The following is a 24,940-nucleotide window of genomic DNA, read 5'->3' as shown; positions in this document are numbered from 1 at the left end:
AGTCCTCTCTGCACTACGCATCACGTTGGTGGAGACCGCAGCCGTCCGGATCCGACCGACGCCCCTGTGGGAGCCAGGTGAGCATAACATGGGGTTTTAAAAAATTAAGTTGTGTGTATATAGTTAGTCCAAGTTCATTTAGGAGAGGTAGCCAGGGCACTGGGAAGTTTGGAATGTTTTATTCAACTTATTACATTAGACTGTGGCTAGCGTACTGCTTCTATTTCAGAGGGGGTGGGATTGGGTACTTTGTTGTGAGTTTAAATGTATTACTGAATTTAGTACATGTGAATGATCTATACTCTGTTGTGCAGTTGGAAATGAGTAGAGTGGGGAAGATGGTTGAAGATTTGTGTGTGGTAACTTGGAATGTAAATGTCTAGAATACTGTGAATAAGAGAGTGAACATTATGGACTAGTTGAATGAGTAAAAAGGTAATCTGTGTTTCATTCAAGAAACACCTCTTGAGAAGGAAGAAACTGAGAAACTGAGGAAGGGCTGGGTAGAAAAAGTTTATGGTTCCTTACTCAATTCAAAGTCTAGAGGGGTAGCAATTCTGACTAGGAAGAACAATCTGGATAAGGTACTAAAAGACATTTCAGACAGAGAAGGACGGATTATTGCATTATTAGTGGATATTCAGGGTCATGTTGTGTCCCTATGTAATATTTATGTGCCATCTGTGGATGACATGTCTTTTTTCAGGAAAGTGAAACAGACATTACAAGATTTATGTCCTAGGGATATTATCCTAGGTGGTGATTTCAATATTGTGTTAGACAAAAATATGGACAGAAGTAAGCTGACAGCTAGTAGGCATAATGATAGGCAATATTTGGCCTTGAACAATCTGCTTTTTGAGCACAACTTAAAAGATTAGTGGAGGTTGGAACACCCTTCAAGTAGGAAATATAGTTTCTTTTCGGGGGCACACTCAGTTTATTCAAGACTTAATATATTTTTGACAGCTGGGAAAATGACGGAGAACCATAGGACAAGCGGAATCAGTAACATTCTTTTGGTTGACCATGCTCATGTACTTATGCACTTAAGCTTGGAATTTGCATTGCACAAACAATATTTGTGGAGGATGAATACCTCAATCCTGTAAAATGATGATGTGGTGGAGAGACTAGTAAATGAAATAGAGTTCTTTGTGGCTGAAAATCACATTGGGGATTTGAGTCCTGGTATTGTGTGGGAAGCTTTTAAGTGTACCATGCGTGGACATCTAATTGGTGCGACTAGCGGACAAAGAAAGCAACATGTGTCATGACCCGGCGAAATTACCCCTTCTGGACCTCATGGTCATTGTCACGAAGGGCTTGTACTCCTTGTTCCTCCCAACATGGCCGTACCAAGCTCCGTGCTACGCACTAGCTTTCACGTCGTGGCACGTACTATAAATTGGTCACGCCCCTGCGGGTCCGCGCGTCTCAATGCTATCTTCGGTAGTGACCCGACGTGTGCTTACTCTCTACATTGGTTTCCTTTGATCCTCTTACTTCCTTCCTTGCCTTTTATCCTGTTCCTGGATTTCCCCCCCTTACTTACTCGTTCATCGCTAATCCTGGATACCCTGGAACCACAAACGTCCCGGAACTCTGAACTCGTCCTGCAACCTGATGAGGCTCGGGCAAGCCTATACAAGACCCGAACGATCCACAGGAAGAGTCCTGCGGCCGAACAAGGGAGATCCCGATCACAGGTGAGACGGGGGGAGATTTATGACAACATGACAACAAAGGAGCAGAACTTGAGGGGAAGATAGGTGAACTATCACGAAGAGTCATGGCTAATCCAACAAGTGTAGACTCAATAATTGAGTTTAAGAAAATGAAGAAAGGTTTGAAAAAAATGATAGATGAACATACAGAGCGGAAAAACGTCTACCTAAAATGTGCATATTTCGAGAAGGGGGAAAAATGCGACAGATGGGTAGCTTATAGACTAAGGAAGAGGGAGTCTGAGCGGTCCATTACACCAATCTGAGGCAAGAATGATAAAATTACCTATCATCCGAAAGAAATTAACAACATCTTTCGGGATTATTACGTGGAATTATACCAAAATGAATTAGACATACGGGCAAAGAGAATAACTTTCTGGATAAAACAAACATTTCAGAGATTACTGAGTGTAATTCACAATTATTGGAAGAAGATATTACGATCGATGAAATAAAGAGGGCAATTAGTAGATTGAACACGGGGAAATCCCCTGGCCTAGATGGATTACCTGTAGAATTGTTTAGGTTATTACCGAATTCCGCCCTAAACCTGTTTAAGGACACGTATTCTGCGTCATTGTCGAATGGCTTACTACCAGCTACTACGAGACATGCGATGATCTCTGTCTTTCCAAAAAAATGGAAGGATGATCCCCTCCCCACAAGCTATAGGCCAATAAGTCTTATTAATACAGACAACACGATCTTGGCTAAAGTTTTGGCATTAATATTGGAAAATCTACTTCCATCACTGATTCACAATAACCAGTCGGGTTTTGTGAAGGGGAGAAAAATCTCGAGTAACAGCAGGAGGCTATTCCATACAATCTCCAGGGCAAATGACCAGCAGGAAGACATTGCCGTCCTATCCCTCGATGCCGAAAAGGCTTTTTACAGGGTAAACTGGGATTTTCTCTTCTCGGTACTCGATGGGATGGGATTTGGGGAGAATTTGTGTCATGGATTAGATTACTTTATAATGAACCGACAGCCGAGGTTAATACCAATGGACTACACTGCGAAATCTTCACTCTTAAAAGAGGAACAAGGCAAGGATGCCCTTTGTCGCCCTTATTATTTGTTATTGCAATAGAACCATTAGCCACGGCCATCAGGGAAGAATTTAGGATAATGGGATTGTCGTGCTGGGGATTACAGCAAAAACTTTGGTTATTTGCTGATGATATGCTTTTGGTCCTCAGGGACATGCGGCAGTCCATACCGGCACTTATGGATATCTTGGCAGAATTTCATTTGTGTTCTGGTTGCAAAATAAACTGGACAAAGTCTGAGGTCCTGCCGCTGGTGCATAATTGTGATAAAAGGTTTGTGACGGATTTAGGATTCAGATGGTGCACTGAAAGACTGTTATATTTGGGAATTCGGTTGACACCCAAGATTTCAGACTTGGTACAAGAAAACTTGAAAATTATTTGTTGTAAATTTAGAAATCATCTGGAAAGATGGAGTGTGTTGAATCTGTCACTTTGGGGCAAGGTGAATGCCTTCAAAATGGTTTCTGCCCCGAAGATTAATTATGTCCTGAGTATGATTTCTCTGACGATAACTTCCTCATATTGGAACGAATCGGACGGACTAATTCAAGCATTCCTATGGGATAAAAAAAACAAGTTTAAAACTCTGGAAGTTGCAACTACCACTAGCAAAAGGTGGGTTAGGGGTACCTAATTTCAGAGCCTACCACCTGGCATATATCTCTAATGTTATTGTTCCCTTCCTAGAAGTTTCACATGATGATTGGGTGTTGACAGAAACTAGTTAAAATGGTCTCTGTTGCTGGGAGCGATCTTGACCTCAAATTCGAGGCAAAGTTGTGAGAAAGATCCATTGATTACATGTCTGAGACGCTCTTGGAAAAAGCTGTGTGATTTATTGGGAGTGGACCCGTTTAAAGAACCTGGGGTGTCAGTGTGGATGAACCCATCTATTAAAATAGAGGGCAGAGTGGTTTTCTGTGCTGAATGGTTTCTAGGTGGTGTTCAATGGATAGCTGATATATTAAAGGATGAGGTCTGGATGACAGCAAGAGAAGTACAGATGCGTTATAACATTGAGAATTTCAAAGTTTCAGTCTACAGAAAGCTCAGGAGTGCGATTGGTGATATTGATTTGGGGAAAAGGCTAAATCTAGATTTTTTACAAGGAAGACAGTGAGGGGGAAAGGAGGGTTCGCCAGCCGGGTTTACAATATGATTGTGTCTGAGTACAAAGGTAACGACTCATTAAGGGAAGAATGGAGTAGAATAATTGGTTCAGCTATCTCGGTGGAGTTGTGAATGCGAATGTGTGTGAATGTCCAGCTCTGCTCTTTAGGTCCTACAGAGAGATCACGACAGATTAAGATCCTAAACTGGTGTTAAGGAAAGCGTCTCGTGGGCGCTGGGTACCTGAATTTCCAGTGGATGGTCGTGGTGAAGTAGCCAGGCTGTCCGACTGATGGTTGCAGAATGTGCGACGCGAGGAACCAGCGCAACACCCACCCTGAATTCAAACAGGGTCAGTGGTGAACCAGCTCCCAACGCCACGGATGCGCACTTCCCTGATTTGTGTGACGTCGGGACAGTGCAAGCACTGACAGGGAAGGCGGGTCTTGACTGGATGGAAAGTCCACAGCTGATTCCACTGCTAGGCTCCAGAAGTAGCGGGTGTCCGATGATGGTGCAGTGAAGGTTTCGTAGACTCAGAACTCCAAGGAAGGCTAGGCACTGAACCAACAGGCAAGAAGCAGGAGGCAAGGCACTGAACCAACAGGCAAGAGGCAGGAGGGACTAGGAACCCTGGGGCAGAACAAGGGAAAACGCTGGCAGGTAGGAAGGGAGCAGGAAGGAAATGAGGCCCAAGGAACCTACTGGCTAGAAGGGAATTGAGGCAAGAACACCCAAAGGCTGACAAGGAAAGGAAACTACAGCAGGGAAGGACAAGAACAAAGAACTGGGAATACTGGCAAGGTGCCACTCAAGAGTAACACAAGCGAGAACGCGATCAGGAAACAAACCGCGTTGAGACGCGGTTTGTTCAAGCAAACTGGCCCTTTATATAGGGCAGGCAGCATCCGGGAGGCTTGGAACGCAATCCGTGATGTCCCCGGGTGCAGACGCGCCCAAAACGAGGCTTGGGAAGCAAGCTTGCAACTTCCCGAGCGCTCTGTGGACGGCGCATGCGCGGAGAGCGAAACACGGCCCTCCGCGTCTGTGCAAACCACGCGTACGGGAAATTCCGGAGGCGGCTTGAGCCGCAGATGACCAAGGTTCCCCCAACCTGTATCGGGGATAGATGCGCCAGGACGGGAATCACCGGGACCTGTAGATGCGCCCTGCACCCCGGGTAAGTGGCATAACAACTGGGTCTATTGGATGTCCGAAAGAATGTGGAAGCGAGGTATGTTGGAAGATTCAGACTGTTGGGCATGTACTCATGAATCTTGTACCTTGGAACACATGTTGTGGAACTGCAGGAAGGTGAGTGTGTTTTGGAGGGAGATAGGTGCAGTTTGCGAAAAGGTGATTGAGGGAAATCCTGTTCTGGACTTCAAAACAATGGTGTTGAGGAGCGATGAAACATTGTAAAAAAAAGTGGTTGTTCAGAAGAGCCATGATTGGAAAGCAATTAGAAGTCTGCTTTGAACTTGAAAATTGAGGCTTGGTCAATGGATATGCATGCACTAGCAGAAATGGAGAAAGTACTGTACAAGAGGCAGCGGAAATAGGATTATTTGAAAAGATCTGGGGAAAATGTCTGTCACTGTACTAAACTATGTATTATAAGAAAGTGTATCTGAAGGGGGGGTTTGGGTTGGGAAAATTTGATTACGGAGGTGGGGTGGATTCAATTATAAGATGATGTTGCTATTGCTTCTTTCACTGTAAATAGCTGTATTGTTTATTTGATTCATCTGATATTATTCTGACTATTTGGTAGCATAACTACGATTTATTCTGTATTTTGTTAACTTGTAAATAAAAGTAAAAAAAAAAAGAATGGAGACTAACATGTGCTAACAATAGGTAAGGAGGACCATGGATATAGACCCCTTAGAAACCAGTCGGACTTCCCCTGTAGTAGGAAATAATCAGGCAATAAGGAACACTGAAAAGATAAGAAAACTAGTAGGAAACATAAATCCAATCACCAAACAGAAAGGACTTACCACGGTGATGTTGGCAATAGATGCTTTCTCTGGTCCAAGAAGGAAACTGACCAGCAGAAATGAGGACGCCTAAACCTGAGGTGGCGATTCTCTAGTCCGTAGTGCCATCGGACCCGCCGGCACAAGGGTGCCTTAAATTAGGGTGGCAAATCTCTAGTCCTTAGTGCCACTGGACACGACAACACAAGGATGCCTAAGAAGGTAAGTAGCACCTATGGACAAGAGGATGGAGTGGAGAAAGTCACATGGTTTTCACTGAAACAAGCAGGAGTTTCTGATGGGCTAGCCAGGCAAGTTGAAGCAGATGCAACAGAGACCAAAAGGTTACAAAGCAGGAATCCCAAAGTAGGCGTGATTTGTGTGTAGCAGACAAGCTGACAGAGGAAATTCACTGGACTCCGTAAACAGAGAAGTTCAGGCCACTGTTAAGTGTGTCGTAGAGTATGACACAGAGCAGTCAATTGAGGCAATATCAAGGTTCAGCAACTCGTGGGCAGAAGGCAAGCAGACAAGGGAAATGCAAGGACTGTCCATGTGACATGAGCCAAGGTTCGGTAACGGGCGAGCAGACTTCTTCTAGCAGACAAGGAGCAAACAAACAAGATGGTCTGTGTCACATAAGTCGAGGTTAAATAACATGCGGGCAACTTCAGAGCAGGCAAGGAGAAGACAAAAACAATCCGTGTAGCAAAGCAGAAAGTCAAAAAATACCAAGATACGTAACGAAGATTCTGGGAACAATGGTCAGCTTAATCAGAAGCTCTGTGCACTGTTCCAGGACTGCTTAAGCGTCTGCAGTCACGTGACCCTTTACGACACTGCACGTGACCGGAACGCCGGGAATGCCTTCCCAGTCTCCATGGCAACCGGCAACGTTCCGTGAAACGGGTTTGTGCTGTAATGAAGAAACACTGAGCCATGGGCACGGACCAGTGCTGGAAACCAGTCGAAGGAACACAGAAAGGTTTGGTAAATAATCTACTTGATATCATGGCTTAAGTGGGAAGGGCACGTGAACTCTATTTGGTATTTCCACAGCGTTTCCTAACACTACCTAACAAACTAAGGCTAAAGGAAAATGACCTAATGTCCAAAATATCTGTCCCTCACACTAATACATATGAAAAAAACATACAGGAATTAGTTGGCAATTTAAACTTCCCAAAATAACATATACATTCACACACAAAAGCTGTACACAGTGATCCTTGTGACCAGGGTTGTATCCCCTCCCTCTGGATCATGTTAGGATTTTTCAAACCAAAGTTCAATTTCAGAAAAGGTATTTGCAATAGCCAAGTTCCACTCCAGGTAGAAATTAAAGTTCTTTTCATTCAATATGTCCCTCACTTGGCAAAGTGACTGTCTTAGTTCAAAAGGTTTTCCACACTTGCAAGTAATAATTAAAGTGTCTACAACCTTCTTCTTGGTAAACCAAAAGACTTTCTCTTCACACAGCAAGTCAGAGGTTGAGGTAAATGCTCTCTGAAGATCATACAATTATTATCACATCATATTCCTACTTTAGAAACAACATCTCAGTCAGGATGGTTATACAACAGTTCATCAAACACTGTAATGGATTTGCCTGTCTTTTCACCGCAACCTTCTACCACATTCACAGTACTTCAAGTTATCCTCTTCTTGGTCCACTCGCCTGCCAGGACTAACCACTATCTTTCCCTTTCCTGGTTTATTCACCTGTCAGGATAAAACACATACTACTGTAACTAGTATTCTGTCGTAAGGTCTGTCAACACAATTGGCACACAGTTTCCTTCTCCAACCTAATGCAAAAAGGATAATAGTTTTCACATTAATCTGTTTGCCATAAGCAATGCAGGTTATACTTCTCTCCCTTTTGTTCCTTGGTATAAGGAGGGTTTCTCTCCTGCTGTATCTATTTTTTTTAAGCAACCTCTTGGCTGTGGTTAATGTGGTTTACAACTTCCTCGCTCAAGGTATCGTGTTATGGGACTGTCAAATTCAAATTGCCTTGGTGTCACTCTCAGCTTTCTTTGGCTTTGGCACTGTAACTTATATTGTCCCCTTTTTAAACATCCCTCTTCAGGAAAGTTGTATCTCTTGGTTTGGGCAATGCAGGTTATACTATTCCCTTATTGGAAATTTCCCAATTTGGCTTTGGTAATGTGGGTTACAATATTCTCCTATTCGACATCTCGCAATAGGAGAGTTGCGCCTAGTTTGCTTAAATTCAAAGGTTCAGTATTCAAAATCACTCACCGGTCTCCATCGGAGTGCCTGGGGTCACCTGCATCAGGCCAACTCATCGGTCTGTCATGGTGTTTCCTTCTAACATGCTGCTTCCACTTCTTAGTTCGTGAGGACTCCTGAAAAATTTGACAGCTCCTGCCAGCCTGCCGTTGCTCGTACGGACTGTCAACGAAGCCTGTACAACTGTGTGCACTCTTCTGGTGAGAACCGTATACCGGAGCGGGCTGCAGGACGCAGGGAGCTTCTCTCTCCCTCTGGGTCGCAGGAATCAATACCGCTTCCCGCTGCGCATCCTCTGCATACAGTAGGGATCCCAACCCCCACCAGACTCACTACTCACCGTCTAGCTGTCAGCACAGCGACAACTTCAATCTCTGCTTCTTCGTTCTGTTTCTCTCTGTCCCGCACTAGAAGGGCCTTTAAATGTTTAAAGGTCCAGCTCAGGTGTGGGTCATTACAAGAAGTAGACCGCACATTACTCTTTGGTAACTCTGGACTCCTCTTTCTCATCTCAGTAATAGGAGCATTATGGGACTTGGAGTCCATAATGTTACTAGTTGTTTTAACATCAGAATCATCAGTTTTACAATAGGCCCTTCAAATAGTATGGTCATTAGAGAAATTGTTCAGAGGGTTCTCCCATTCTGCCTGACCCTGGTGCCCTCCCATGTGATCCTTCCACATACTATCACCCCCAGGGTAAGTATCAGGTAGCGGCTGCCTTTCCCTTGCCACATGAGAATTGTTCCAGGCCAGGGTTTTCAGGATGATTACCTCTGATTCATCACATTCCCCCCCACTGACTACTCCCTGCTTACTAACTGCTTACTAAAGAAACCTTTACTCTTAACATCGTTTCCCTGATGGCTAGTCAGTCACTCCTGTCAGGAATTCTGTGGGCATGGACATCCCAGCTGATGATACCTTCAAAGACGGTGCCTTTGATGGCCTTTCCATTGACCACTGAGCAACAGATGTTTCTAATGACTCCTTTGCCATGGGCATGCGTGGGCTCCTCAAGGACAGGGCATCATTTCTGTTGCTAAAAGCTGAAGGCTTTGACAGAGCGAGTGTCACCAGAGCCTACTGTTCTCTAAATTGTCTTGATGCTTGGGTGGCACATCTTACCTGATGCCACTCTTCTGAATGAGCACTTTTTCTCGATGATGTTGAGGGATGCCATTCCAATCTATTGACTATGCCTTCACTGAATTACATAATGTTCTGAGGAAGCGTTAGGTAGATTTTACATTCTTCTGAGGTGTGGTCCAGTTGGAGTCAATATTTGCCCTTATTCAGTTTCCTGAGAATAATATTATGATGTCATTCTTTTGGCACATCTTGCAGTCCTTGCACAATGATTTCTTGATCTTAGACGTAATGGGTCCCATCTCAGAACCAGACATTTTGGTAAGATGTTCAATGTTAAAATGCCAAAAATCACAATCTACGGAGGAAAAGGTTACACAGAAGGAGTTAGCTCTGGAGAACTGCCCAACCCACTTCAAAACTCCCTCCCAAAAATTACTAATACACATACACATTTTGTACTGAAAGCCATTAATTACGGTTGATTATCTCCTTTTTCCAGCACCGTTAAATTTGAAGATTGCCTGCTGGTGAGGTGCTTAGGGCTAGGTAATTTAGATGTGCCTAGACCGCTCTCTTTATACTCAAGAATATTTAAAAATTATGGCAGCAAGCTACAATCCTAGATTTGATGAGACCTACAAAATCATTGATAATTTTTCACAGCATTAGGTGTGCCCATCAAGTCTTCCCCTGCTTTCTATTCTTTGCAGGTGTACCCACATCTTGTCTTACCGAGGCGCCACAATCATTACTTTCCTCTCCATGGCTGACTCTTTTGTTTTCAGAAGGGAAAAACAATTGGTTTTAGTGGTGTGTCCTTCTTTTCTTCTACTTCTCACTTAGTAGTAGCTTGTAGCATCAATGCACAGTTAGACCTCTAATGTTTCATCATACATTTGTCTCCACACACTCCACCAGCCTCAAATAAGACACAGAAAAGGTTTTGTTTTTTATAAGGGTTTTAAGGAGGACACATTGTGAAGTGAACACCTTCGGTGCCGAGGAAGAAGATTGGGAAGACTTCCTCCTTCATGTTGTGGCTGAAGGTGTGGATTAGAGACATTGTGTCTGCACTGTAGAAAGAAACCTGCCCACAATCACAGTCCAGAAAGACACCGATGCAGCTCACGTTCCCATGGTGGGGCAGTTCTTCACAGCACACTGGGGATGTGTGGATCTGGAAGTGGTCTTGCTCAAACTCTAGTGCCCATACCCCTTCCTCAGGTGTTAGCTTTAGCGGCCCCTTCCTCCTCACTGATTTTGCAGCCACCCCCAAAGCCCAGCAGCTTGAAGCCAAGTCCACCTCCACGTGCCAGAAGTGGATGTCAACAGTGAAACCCTCAGTGCCTAGGATGCAGGGAGCTGTGTCAAAGCGACATGGGTTGCAGGATACATCCTTTTCAGTTGCCAAACGAATTGCATTCTTTAGATCCTCTGTTACAACAATAGATGGATGAGCCGTTTCTGGGTCCACCATCAGGTCCACTGGCAAAGAAGAAAAAGAAAAGAGGTAGGTCAGTAGAAATGTATTGAAGAAAGCAAAAAACATGTTTGGTCTAAAAGTAAGGGAGAGAGATTAGGCAGTGGGGTCTCAGAGATTTAAGAGGAATGACAGAAAAAAGAAGCAGGGAAAGATACATTGAGATAGAAATGAGGTGGAAGAGATGGGACGGAAGCAGGTTATTCAATTCTAGAAGCCACACAGGATTCAGAAAGGTGGTTATGAGAGACTGAAAGGTGACAGAAAGGACAGTTTTGAAAGAAGGAAAGAAAGCAAAGAATGTGAGACGATGTGAAAAAAGAATAATGGAGATAGTAGACATAAAAGGAGGTGGGGATGGAATGAAGGTGAGAAACATAGTAGATGAAAAAAGTTGCAGAATCTGGAGAAAGAGGGTGAAATAAATTGTGAGAAAAGCATGGTATCAAGAGACACAGACCCAAAAGTGTTTGCTTCAAAACCTTTATTTACTAAGGTTCCTCGGTAGGTGTAATGCCTGACTGCCCCTAACTCTAAAGGGATAGTTCCCTTAACTGTTTTTTCTAAAGGCCGTCAATGTCTAATTGTCCAAAATAAGAGTCCATCTGTGTCTAAACCTACGTTTGCCCTAACTTTTTTATAAAAATGTGATAGGAAGTTTAAAAAAAGGAAAACTAGTTGTTCAAGAGAAAATAGGAACCCAAGGTTGGTTTCACGTGTATTTTGGCCAATGTCACAAAAATGAGTTCAATCAAAAAGAGCTGTTCGTAAAACCTTCTCCACAGAGCCCTTGCAATATTCTCAAATACCTTCAGTGTCTTTGGATTCCTTGGGGTTCCCTTCCCACGCTTCAACATGTTCAAGTTCCAAACACCACAAATAAATATAACAGTTCAACAGGTTATACCTCTCAGGGTTCCCTTCACCAAGCTCAGGCCCCTTTTCAACTTGTCCAAGTTAAAAAAAAACATCACAAAAGAAATATAACACATTTCTTTGTGAAGCTTCTCAAGGTTTCCTTCACAGAGCTTCAATCATTTCAACACTACAAAACAATATGTCTCCAACTTGATTAGGCCTCTCAGGGATCCCTTCCTAAAGCTAAGGCCTCTTTCAGTTTCCAACACAAATTCAGTTTGGTCAGGATGTATTTTGCTTTCTTCGTTAGGCCGCTCAGAGTTCCCTTCCCCAAGCTTAGGTCCCTTTTTGATTTCAAATACAAGATCAACTTGTCAGGATGCACCTTCCCTTTTAAAAACAGTTCTTTCATACATACTTCACTTGTGGGGCACAATAAGAGACTTTCAAAAGCGCCTGGTTCTTTGCTCCTCCTAGGCGTGACCACTCTGATCTGTAACCCCTCTCTTTATTACTTGCTCTTCTTTTTAAACCTTTCACCTTCAGGTGCTTCCTGCACTCCTCCTTATTTCTTATTTTCCGTAGGCGTCTTGCTCATGCACCCTTTCACCTTCCCATTGCTGTTCCTTTTGGTTTCACAGTGCACTTGTGCACTTGTCCGTTTCTTTCTTCTTTCTTGTTCTTCCTGCATGCTTAACACTGTCCTCTCTTTACCATGCACGCTGTACACTTCTCTTCATCGTAACACTGTGCCCTCTTTATTTAAACTCCTCACATGCCTTTTTTCTGCTTTTTCTTTTCTTCTATGACACTAGCGACCCTTTTCTTCCTTCTATTTCTCTTCCTTTGTTTATTTCTTATGATTTCTGTCCTTCACACACTTTGAAACCTTTTCCGCTCCCTGCCGCTTTAAAACAGTGTCTTTCTCCCACTCTGCTTCAGTGAAACGCACGCTCCTGTGTCTCGCTCTCTCTCTCTTACCGGGTAGCGTCACAGTGACAAGCGGTTCCTCTCCATTGACTTCCGCAATCAAGTTCCTTTCAGGAACGTGAGCTGCGGTCTAGTTCTTCTAACAAGATGGCCGCCACAAGCATATACCGGCTTATAAGCAGTCGGACGGTGCGTTGCAACCCTTGCCTCTGCTCCGGGTAAAACGCTCCATAGTTTGCCTTTCTGTGTATCTACTTTTTGACGCTTTTGCCTTCCCTCTCGACCTCCTCCCCGCCCGCAGCGCACCACTGTTATTTTCGGTGCCACTCCCTACACACAGCTTTGGGGTGCGGCTCTGTCCCGTTCTTTCCTCCCGCTGTCCCTGCCGGCAGCGATCACTGTTTCCCGCTGCTCTCTGCGCCTCAGAGGTACTTCCGCTCTGCTCCTCATTCCCTGCGGTACCTTTGGCTGTGCTACTACTATTTCCCTCTGCAGCCTTACTCTTTCTCTTAGCTGCCTTGTTGTTACACTCAGTCCTGTCTGCTTGGACTTTCCTGGCTATATTTACTGGGACTCCTATTCTGTTCTCAGTCCTTCCTCACTGCTTCAAAACCATCATCTTGCTGTCAGATATGTGTGCATTACATTGCTCACTAAAGTAAGACCTTCCAGGACCTTTCCAGCGCAACTGAAGACCTCCTGGGTTTGTCCCTAGTTTGAGGTTGGCTCCCTGGTGTCCCTACTGTCTGGCAGGTTGCAATTAATGCGAAGCGGCCTCTGGGGAGCTTGCTCTTATCTCTTCCAGAACAAGGGCAAGAAGATTGATTACAGAAGAAGGAAGAAAAAAGGTGAATTCCCAGAAGAATCCTAAGAAGATCCATGTGAGGAGGCAGATAAGGAAGAATCTATAGATTCTGAGAGTTTGCAACACCCAGAAACCACCATGGCAAGTCCGGAACAATATCAAGAACTTGTTGCGGCCCTTCAAGGACTAACAGTGGAGGTACAAAACCTACGTGCTGAAAACGTAGCATTACGACAACAGGCAGCATTTAGGGATGACCAGAGAAGGGATCTTCCCCCCTTGGCATTACCTTTTGGAAAATATGACGATAACCCTAGATGATTAAAGCAATTCCTCGACACCTCTTTGGTATATTTCACATTTCGTCCTTGAGCCTACGAGAGGGAGAGCCAAGGTGGGCTTTCTCATCTCCAATCTAGTGGGCAACGCTTTGGCCTGGGCTACTCTTCTGGTGACAAACCCAGATCCTTCGTTGAACCACTACACCCAATTTATTCAGCAATTCGGCGATTCGAGAGGCCTAAAGTCCAGTATTCCTTCTACGAAAGCCTGCTGGACATACGACAGGGGACGTTGGACGTCCAGTTATACGTATCCATGTTTCAGAAAGTGGCAGCTGAGGCCGGATGGCCTGAAACTGCACAGCAGACTTTATTCTGGCGTGGGCTCCAAGAAGAGATTAAGGACAAATTGGCCCGGGTCGCCAGACCCGTAACCTTTCACGAGTTGGTAACCCTGTCTCTCTAGATTGATTTCCGTTTGACGGAACCAAGACTTGAAAGAAGAAAGACCAGACAATTCCTTCCCACACCTTCTAACCTACCTGTTCAGACCAATGAACCTGCTACAGATGAGCCGATGCAGATCAGTGCCGCCAGAGGTCCACTGACTGCTGCAAAATGCAAGAAGCAGAAGGTCCATGGACTGTATATGTACTGTGGGTCTAATAAACACCTTCTGAGGAATTGCCCTGAGGTACCCACACATCGTCAGGGAAACAAATTCCCCGACCTTAATGAGGGCTAAGGTAGGAGAGGACAACACCAGTTCCTGCAATCTCACCCAACGGCAAGACGGAAATCGCATGACAACAGGCTAATGGTCTTCGGAGTACAGCTACAACTGGAAGATTGTCAACCCATTGAGGTCCTTTCCATGTTAGACTGCGGTGCTGCAGGAAATTTCATGAATGACATCTGGGAGAACACCATTTCACGTCAGGACAAGGCATATCCCATACCGGTGGAAGGCATGGATGGCTCTCCCTTGACGTCCGGGCCCATTATTCAAGAAACTAGTGCCATGCGAGTCTCCATGTTCTCGCATAAGGAACACATTGCCTTTGACCTTATCAGAGCAGCTCACTTCCCAGTGATATTGGGTATACCTTAGCTGAGAAGTCACAACCCCAGTATTGACTGGACCATGAACACAATCCAGTTGCACTTGCAGTATTGAAATCTACATTGCCTAGAAACGGAAACAGGGAAACCTCAAGTAGGCGTTACAGTACCCTTGTCGGCTCCGGTAATACATTCCATTCCACTGCAATACCACGACTTCCAGTATGTTTTTGAAGACGTGATGCAGAGGGAACTGCCACCTCACCTAAAGGAAAATTGCGCCATCGAACTACAACCTGAGGCTACAGTTCCTTTCGGAAGGATGTTTCCTTTGTCACTACCGAATACCTAGAGTGCAATCTCCAAACCAGACTTGTTAGGGAGTCTAAGTCCGCAGTGGGAGTCTCTCTTTTCTTTATCCCGAAGAAAGGAACGTCTGAGCTCTGACCCTGCATAGACCAACGCATGCTTAACAGTCTCACCATTCAGGATAAGTATCCCATGCCCCTCATAAAGGACATCCTCGAAGCAGTACAAGGAGCTAGCTTGTTCACCAAACTAGACCTTCGAGGGGCATACCACCTTCTTAGAACCAGAGCTGGGGATGAGTGAAAAACAGCCTTTTGGACCCCTTTGGGTCATTTCGTGTATCAGGTTATGACATTATACTTTAGTTTATTTGTAACGCGCAACCATAAACGCTTAGGCGTGATGGCGCAGACAAAGACGAATAAGCCAAGCAACTGAGAAAATAAAGTCAAGATGCAGAATCACTCAGAGGAAAATCAGGGTTCTATGGAAGGAGAGGCTAAGGCCCTGCTTCCTAATCACTCAAATAACAGTGTCTTCATATCCTTTTTAAAGAGCAGTAGAGAGGAGTGCCCTCGCAAATCAAGTGGCAGCGCATTCCAAGTAAGGGGAGCAGCACTAAAAAATGCTCCCATCTTTGCCTTCTTAGTTATGCATCTCGGAAAGAATAGCAGGTTCTGATTATTTGACCTAAGATTTCTGCAATTAGGGTTTTCCCTAATGTAATCTTGCAGGTAGCTGGGCGTGGTCCCCATTCTGCACTTAAAATAATGACTAGGAGCATAAAGGTAATGCGTGCTTCCACTGGAAGCCAGTGAAGTGAATGTCTAGCCTCAGTAACGTGAGCACAGAGGGTAAGCTCTACAACCACTCTGCCCCATTCTGTACCACCTGGAGTCTATTTATTACTGCTTTACTGACTCCTGCCTGCAAGAAGGGAACTGCAGTAATCGATTGTTGCCCCGATTATTGCCTGTGCGATTGATTCTGCATTCTCTTGTGCAATGTACGGTCTGAGGTGAGAAAGTAGGTTGACCTAGTAGAAAGCTGCTGATGCGGTACTCCCCACATGGGATTTCATATTTAGCAGCTGGTCAGGGTTACAGCAAGAATTGTAACTTTATGATATGATATGTTATTTATAATGCACTAAATACCAGAGGTTTCTAAGTGCGGACCGAACCTGTGCTGCTCCGTGTCGTCTTGCTTCCAAGACAAGCACGTTGCCACTGAGCTGTCCTCCCAAGACAACTTTAGGTTGCATTGAAATGTTCACCACCCCCAATTGAAAGTATTTGTGGGAAATGTCCAACTTTGCCAGCATTGCTGGTGTGCCCACAATCATAAACTCCATTTTCCCTCTGTTTAGGGCTGGGTTGTTACACATCATCCAATTCTCTATGATGGTGAATACTCTATTAAGCTTGAGTTCGTCTTGGGAATGGGAACCTGTGAGGGGAATCACGCACTGCAAATCGTTGGCGTAATTGGAGAATAGTACCCCTTCCTGTTCCAGGTGTGCAAAGAAGGGGGCCATAAAGATATTGTAAAAACATGGGGAGGTACTAGCTCCCTGAACTGCCGGGAAAGAGACACTTCCTTCAGTCTATCTACAAGAATGGCATAATCGACCAAATCGAAAGCTGCTGATTGATCCAGAGAGATGAGAAGGGATGTGAGGCATTTGTCCAATCAACCCAAGATCCTGCACTTCAACTCCAATAGGGAGTTCTCTGTGCCAAAACCCTGTCTGAATCCAGGTTGAAGAGGGTTCAGAACTGTAAATTGATTCAGATGTTGTGCTATCTGAGTGTAGGCAACGTGGTATAATATTTTTTAGGAGGAAGGGTGTATTTGTTATAGGCCTGTAATTTAATGGGTAATCTTGTGCCAGGCCTGTTTTTTTTTACAAATTGGAGTAATCCACGCTTGCTTCAGGTCATCTGGTAAGATCCCTGAAGTAAAGGAGGCCTTGATAAATATACAAATCGATTCCAAGAGGGCTGGTGGGCATGCCTTAATGATAAGAGAAGAGCACAGGTCACTCTTACATTTAGTAGCCTTGAGTTGTACAGTCACCTTCTTTAGTTCCTCCGCTGAGATTAGACTGAAATTAAAAATAGGGATAGAAGGGTTTCTAACAAAGGATTTAGGCTTACTAATGTTGGGGTTTTCAGAATGGAGGGCTTTTTTATGAAGGAGATGCCAGCGCGAATGTCCGTTTTCATCGTCAACCTCCCCCTCTCACAGGGGTTTACCACTATCATGGTGCTCGTAGATTCTTTTAGCAAGTTGGCTCATTTCTCTCCCCTAGGGGGACTTCCTTCTGCTTCCAGGGCTGCTACTGTGTTCTAAGGGATGTTGCAAAGTTACACGGTCTCCCTCTCACCATCGTGTCTGACAGAGGAATACAGCTTACCTCAAATTGTTGGTCTACCCTCTGCAAACAGCTAGGCATCCATCGGGCCCTGTCCTTAGGATACCATCCTCAAGAGTAATGGACAAGCAGAAAGACTCAATGCCACCCTGAAGCAGTACCTGAGATGTTTTAGCAATCAAGAACATGACAACTGGTCAGAACTTCTCCTACTTGCTGAGTTCGCATACAACACCAAGCACACAGCTATTGGGATGAGCCCGTTCTTCTGCACGTACGGCTATCATCCCAAACATATACCCACAACCAGTCTTTCCCCTTCTAAAGTGGCTTCTGTTGGCCAACTCTTGCAGACCTTAAAAGACACTCATAAGGAAGCACTACAAAACCTGGAATCAAGTAAGAAGACCTACAAGGCTTGGGCTGCTAAAGGTAGGAGACAAATCCCATCATGGGACATAGGCTCTAAGGTTTGGCTGTCTACCAAATATCTGCCTCGGTGGGTAGATCCTGGCACGTTCTCTCCTCGCTTCATCGGTCCGTTTACCATCAAAGCAAGAGTCAACCCTGTTGCCTCTCGATTGAAACTACCTCACCATTTGAGAAGGGTCCACCCAATGTTTCATACTTCTCTCCTGAAATCCTACCTACCGTAAGACAAGAAGACACAGAAGCCTCACGAATGATGAACCCAAGGAATATGAGTTATCCCGGTTTATTGATTCCCATTACAGGAAAGGTATCTTGGTACATTGGAAGGGCTATCCAGAGGCAGAAAGAACCTGGGAACTCTCATGGAACATCAAGGCCCCTCGACTTGTACGCCAGCTTCACAGGTTATAACCGGGTAAGCCGGGGAGACCCCCGATAAGGAGAGGTCATACTGTCATGCACCAGCCATGAAGCCGCTGGGGACTCCATTGACTTCCCATCACGTTCTTTTCAGGAACGCAAGCTGCAGTCTAGTTTATCTTCCAAGATGGCCGCCACAAGCATTTATCGGCTTCCAAGCAGTCAAACAGTGAGTTGCAACCCTTGCCTCTGCTCCGTATATCGCCTTTGTGTATCTACTTTTTGACACTTTTGCCTTCCCTCTTGACCTCCTCTCTGCCCGAGCGTGCCACTGCTTCTGGCTGCGGCTCGCTCCCTTTCTTTCCTCTCGCTGTTCCTGTCGGCATCGCTCACTGGTTCCTGCTGCTCTCTGCGCCTCCTTACTCTTTCTCTTAGCTGCCTTGTTGTTACACTCAGTCCTTTCTGCTTGTACAGACATTCTGTGCTGTTCTGTTTTCACGCTCAGGATAAATAAATCCACACCAAGTGACACTCTGCCTATCCTCTGTCAGCTGGATGTTCCTGGCTATATTTACCGGAACTCCTGTTCGGTTCTCAGTCCTTCCTCACTGCTTCACAACCATAATCTTCCTGTCGGAGCTGTGTGGATTACATTGCTCATTAAAGGAACAATTTCAAGGACCTTTCCAGCGCAACTTAAGACCTCCAAGGTTTTTAAGCCTAACGGCTTTTCCCTGGTCTAGGGTTGGCTCCCCAGAGTCCCCGCTGCCTGGCAGGTTGCAATTAAAGCAAAGTGACTTCCGGGGGAGCTCGCCCTTATCTCTTCCAGAAGAAGGGCAAGAAGATTGATTCCAGAAGAAGGAAAAAAAGGAGAAACCCCAGAAGAATCCTCAGAAGATCCAGGTGTGGAGACAGATAAGGAAGAATCTATAGTTTCTGAGAGCGGGATACATGCTGCCTTACTCCGGCTCCTTGGAGGCAAGGCTCCCTAGCCACGCTGCAGCCAGGCCCAGAGTCTTGGCACGCCCTTCTCCTCCAGGCTTTTTATCCTGCTGCTATCTTCTCCTTGGCTTCTTGGGTCCTGACAGCATCCCCAGCTTGTTCCCTTCCTTGTGAAAAACCACACCTTTTATAGTTGAAAAAACAGCCAAGTGAAGTCAGGTGTGAGTGATCATTGTTAAATGCCTGACCCTGCCTGACTCTATTAGTGGGACAACCTGAGTTTTTTCTACAGTAGGTTTCCCTTACATTCTCCATGTTGTTTTTATAGGTAATCTTTACTGCTCCTAGTTGCCTCCTCCTCGTCTCAGTATTGGTTGGAAGATCCGTAGGAGGTGATTAAGAGTTTTGTAGTATATATCTATTTCCCGCCCTTCTGGCCATCTGAAAAGAAGATCCAGGGGGAATAGGAGTGAGAATACCCTCAGGTTTGTTACAAAATACACTTGGCAGGTCAGAAATGGTGATAGAAATCAGTGAGAGAATACCAAGAAAAAGCAGAGGGAAGGGCAGCAAGACGGATGCAGAATGGAGCAATCGGTGTAAGGAAAGGAGGGTGACTAGCAGAAACAACATGATAAATATACATGCACGTCAATGTAAGCTGTAAAGGGAGATAGCAAGAAAGGAGTGAGAGATAGAAAGAGTGCCCACAACGCAACAGTGGTGAGAGAAATTAAAAGGAATGAGCATGCAACTAGGCAAAAAGGCAGGACAAATACACCCACAAACAAATTTAGGAAGGGTAAAAGAAAGGGTAAAAGAAGTAAAGAATGCATACATGCATACAGGAAAAACAAACAAATGTGAGAGAATTCAAGTGAAAAGTAGAATAAATAAAAGTGGAAGTGTGATGAAGAAAAAAGAAATATGTCAAGTCAATAGAGTACATATTTTATAGGTGCAATGCAAAATCACAATGTTTTAATATAGTTCTTAATTTTGTTTATAAGGTTATATCTCCTCTGTTTTGTTCATTTACATTTTTTGCCCCAACATAGGAAACAACCTTTAGACACTAAAGGAGTAGTTTTTGGTTCCACTTTGAGTATAGTAGCCTAACTCAATCTATTGGCCAAATGCAGTCATTCCTTCCTAGGACAAGCACAAAAGCAACAGCTTGAGAACAGGATATGCGACAAGAGCCTTTATCCTGCATCTGTAATCCCAAGAAAATCCTCTGCAGATGTCAGACACGGAGGGGCTCATGTTTGTCAGCGGTGTAATGTGATTGAAACGGGTAAAAGCTACTAGTAAGGCTTTAATGCCTTTCAATCAGCCACACCATATTATCATTCATTTGCATGGAAGAGAGGAAAGTGAGGAACACAACTTGCGTTTTTGCCACCTTCTTCCCCATCGCCATAGAAATGCTCCAGTATTTGCGCCAGCATGGATTTTCATGGCGGCGCAAAAGCTGGAGATCCCTATGAGGCCCGCCTGCTTCAGGCACCAGCATAAAGCAGGCAGACCCCATAAAGATCCATTGTACATGCTCCATGCCATGCAAGCATTACCAAGAGCATGTACAATTGAAATGAAACCCTTCCCAACATGCTTGCATTACATTAATGAGCTAAATGGGCTCTGGAGTAAGGCTATTAGGGAAACCAAAAAATCAACAGGTCTTAGTCTATCAACCCAACACTGGTGGTTCTATTGGCTGCCTACTAAAAACAACATGTTACAAGCATTGAATGCTTAATACAGGGGGGGGAGCTGTAGAGCCAGATGAAGATGGCTGCCCACAAAGGAGCCCAACGTTCAGTGGCATATTTAGGTTTTCTGCGGACCTAGGCCCAAATAACTTCATGCAACCCCCCAACTTTAGTCCACCTCTGCCAGATTCCGCCCCTTCAACAAACTCTGTCCGTGTTGTCCAAACTACGCCACTTCACCCCCATTTTGGCCCCCATTTTGGCTCCATAACATTATATGGACTTTTTAAGGATGCAGGGAGTATAAAGTAATTGCTTCCTCTCCATTAATTCGAGCCTGTCATCTTCTATTTTAAGTAAGTTGAAAGAGTGTTTTCAGATCTCTGCTGCCCAAGATTTGGAGAAGGCAGTTTGTTCTATAGCTGAATACACTAGAGGTCATTATTATGGCTAATTGTCTACTTTTGGTTAAGTCCGAAAACAATCTTTCAGAGGAAGTGATAAGAACGTAAGCTGTCTGCCAACTGGACACAAGTGAGAGAAGGTTGGAATGAGGCATTTTGGTTTTGATATTGATATTGATATTTTATTTCTATCGCGCTCGCACACAAGTGTTTCAGAGCGCGACAAGGCAAGGGAGGGCAACAGGGGAGAACAAAACAGCGATCTTACAAGGCCCAGTGACATTGAGAACGCGCAAGTGCATGGGAGAGGGGGAGGGGAAGTGCATGGAAGGGGGAAGAAGTGGAAAGTGCGAAGCAGAGGAGAAACAGATAAAGAACAATAAATAAATAATAAAGGCAATAAACAGTGTGTTACGCCTCATTCTGTTCCATCTCTCTCAGCTCACTCTTCGCACGTTACACAGAGTATTTACTTTATGTTTATACGTGGAACCAGCTGCAGCGGTCAGACACATCGCGTTGCTACTCTCATTCCGAGTCTCGTTACACTCCCCGAACTGCCATCTACTTGTTTACTTCCATTCGCAGAAGCCGTCATCCCAAACTGGGTTTCGACGGAAGGCTTTAGATACGCCGTGCGGCAAGTCACATTATTGCTTGTTCCTGTTCCGTGTGTTGCAATCTTAACATTTGCGCTCCGTTTCCAGGCGAGTTCACTTTAAGACTCAGACACTCCCTGCGTCTGTAAGAGATCAGCTATCCGTAGTCTTCCGGTTTGGCATTCTCGCTGGTACGTTCTTACAAAGGCTGTTTAATCCATCCTGCATAGAATATTTAAAACTCTCCATAACTAATAAAACTGACCTCTTTACTACCTCAGGTATTTGCCATGGGATTCTGTCTCCCCCTCCAACGAATCACCCTTTCTTTGTATCCTAAGGTAAGCCATTCTTTATTCAACTCCCTTTCAGTTTCCATTCCTCTTGATTTCTATAATTAACCCTCTCACTCTCTGTCCATACCATCCCAGATTTCATCCTGGTAATCATCCTCATCAGGATACATTAACGAGTCAACAGCATCCCAGAATTCCAGCTGCCTTCCGGAGTCCTCATACTCAAACAGCACTTCACAGGGTTTTTTCCCCTTTGGGGGTTTTCCCTGGAGACTCCACTCTGTTCCCGGTTCATCGAGCGGGACCATTGAGGGGTTTCTAGGCGAAACCTTATTACTTCAAAAAACACAGACCTCCGTGTGAAAGAAAGAAGCACGAAGGTGGGTGTAAACTTGCATGCTGAACCCTGAGCCATATTGTCTACTCTTTAACGTATGACAGATCTTACACAGTGGTAGTGCAGCCAGCAATTTGCAAGTGCTAGGTTTGAGGCAGCAGACAGGGTAGGTAGGTCTGATAAGTGCAGGAAGAAAAAGCGGGGGCTGTATGGGTACAGATACAGACCCCAGTGCGAGGGGTGGCCCGGAGGCAGTGCGGGAAGGTGGCAGGGTGAGCTGGTACCTGGGCCCGGAGGACAGAGGGTGGCCAGGTGCATGGTGCCAAGAGAGAACAGATCAGCAGGGGTGAGGGGGAGCGAAGGCAGAAGAAAAGAGGAAGGTCTTGAGAGGTGCTTCCGGAACCGGAGATGGTTCTCCTCAAGTTTTAGAGTGGCAGAGAGGCTGTTCCAGAGGGAGGGCCCAGCCGAAGACAGAGATCTACCCCCAGCTTGTTTCTTTGAAAAATGACTGACCCTGAGGGAGTTGGAGGTACAGGAGGGAAGAGCTTGAGAGTGGAGGTATTTGCGGAGGGATAGCTGAAGGTATTTTGGACCCAGGCCCCAGAAAGCCTTGTGGACACAGCAGAGGGTCTTCAATTTAATCCTTGCAGCCACTGGGAGCCAATGGAGAGATTTCAGAGCTGGAGAGATACGATCCCAGGGCTTGAGGCCAAGGACAAGTCTTGCAGTCCTGTGCTGGATTAGTTGCAGAGGGCGGAGAGTAGAGGCAGGTAGATTTAGAAAGAGGCTGTTACAATAGTCCAAGCTAGAGAGAACCAGAGCTTGGGATACCATAAGCTTCTGGGGGAAGGAGAGGAAAGGCAGAGTACCTCTGAGGAGGTGCAATACGAAATGTGACTTTTTAGAGACCTCAGAGATGTGGGCGGAGAAGGAAAGGGTGGAGTCAAAGATGACCCAGAGGTTCTTAGCCTCGCAGGTGGGGTTAGGAAGAGGGCCAAGGGAGACCGGCCAGAGAGTGAGAGGAAAGGATGGTGAAGGTGTGCCGATGAGGAGGATCTCTGTCTTGCTGGCATTCAGACAAAGATCATTGGCAGCACACCAATCTTGAATGGCAGTTAGGCAATCAGTGATGAGAGAGGGAGAGGAGGTGGCAGAGGGCCGCCTGAAAATGAGTTGAGTGTCGTCAGCGTAGCACTGGAAAATTGAGCAGAAAGTGGCAATGCAGTGGGCGAAAGCTGCCAGGTATTGGTTGAAAAGCCAGGGCGAGAGGTTAGACCCCTGAGGAACACCACAGGTAGGGAGGAAGATAGATGAAAGGAAGGACCCAAGTTGGACCTGGGAGGGTCGATCTGAGAGGAAAGAGGTGTGCCAGGCCAGAGCCTGATCAGTGATACCCAGGTTTTCACGGAGACGGTTGAGCAGGATGGTATGGTTGACTGTGTCAAAGGCAGAAGAGAGATTGAGGAGGATAAGAGCAGAGGGAATGTTAGGGTCAAGGTTGGAGAGCAGATCTTCACAGATTTTCAGGAGAGCAGTTTCCGTGCTTCTGGCAGCTCTGAAGCCAGACTGGTGGTCATGGAGACAGCCAACAGAATTGGAATGAAGGTTAAACTGAGAGATGGCCAACCTTTCCAAGAGTTTGCCAAGAAAGGGAGTAATGGGAATTGGGCGATAGTTAGCTGGACAAAAAGGATCAGCTGTGGGGTTCTTGAGAAGAGGATGCACAAAGGAGTGCTTCAGAGGGGAGGGGAAGGATCCCGAGGCAAAGGAGTGGTTGCAAAAATCAGCAAGGGCCGGAGCGAGGGTGTCAATGTGGTCCTTGATGGTTTTAGAGGAACAGGGATGAACCTGTTTTGACGAGGCTTTCATGGATCGGACTTGTCTAGCGACCTCATCAGGGGAGAAAAGAGGAAAGGACGAGAAGGATGGTGGGGGGGTGGCTAAAGAAGGATCAGCAAGCACAGATGGAGAGGGGAGAGGAGGGTTGTGGGTGGAGAGGGTGGACAGGATGTCCTGGGTTTTTTAAATGAAGTGAGAGGCAAAGACATTGGAAAGAGCCTGGGAGGCACATATGCGCTATACCGCGTTCTCTGGGGATAGTTGTCCCTAATCCCATAATTCCCTCTCCCATGAGGTCCACCCACTGTGCACCACCCCCAGGGGGACTATTGTACTGTGGACGCACTGCCCTGGCCCAATGAGAAAGGTTTCCCTCTAGGGCAGAAAGGACGGCATCCAAAGATTTTTCAAAATAGTTTAAAAAGGGGATAGGATATGAAGTAGCTGTGCTGTGTTTCTGGGAGTTATCCTTACAGACAGAAGACACAGATGCAAGCTTATTCCAGAAGGACACAGCTAGTTAATTTAGGACCCTGATAAATGGCAACAAGATATTTTTTGAATCCATCGACCTTAGAATGTCTGTAAACTGTGAAAAAGTCCAATGCTTCGGGCTAATGGAATAGAACTGCGATGACCCTAGGGGCCGCTATGCACTCTGTGATGCAGGCCTTTAATGCAGTGTATAG

The 24,940-nt window shown here is 45.4% G+C and overlaps 1 protein-coding gene across 1 annotated transcript in view; it reads right to left on the bottom strand.

The window, feature by feature from the left end:
- Positions 1 to 10,177: 10,177 nt before the first annotated feature.
- Positions 10,178 to 24,940, bottom strand: part of LOC138521762 (E3 ubiquitin-protein ligase TRIM39-like) — a 1,417,788-nt gene continuing 1,403,025 nt past the window's right edge. Inside the window, exon 7 of the mRNA XM_069634827.1 lies at positions 10,178 to 10,710. Coding sequence (XP_069490928.1) covers positions 10,187 to 10,710 — 524 coding nt within the window. The 3' untranslated portion in view covers positions 10,178 to 10,186. The remainder of the gene's footprint in view (positions 10,711 to 24,940) is intronic.

The sequence above is a fragment of the Ambystoma mexicanum genome, chromosome 13 (genome assembly GCF_040938575.1).
Source record: "Ambystoma mexicanum isolate Mex_15411 chromosome 13, UKY_AmexF1_1, whole genome shotgun sequence".
In the NCBI taxonomy this organism is placed as follows: Eukaryota; Metazoa; Chordata; class Amphibia; order Caudata; family Ambystomatidae; genus Ambystoma; species Ambystoma mexicanum.
The sequence above is the reverse complement of the archived record's forward strand: the minus strand, read 5'-3'. Positions and strand labels throughout refer to the sequence as shown.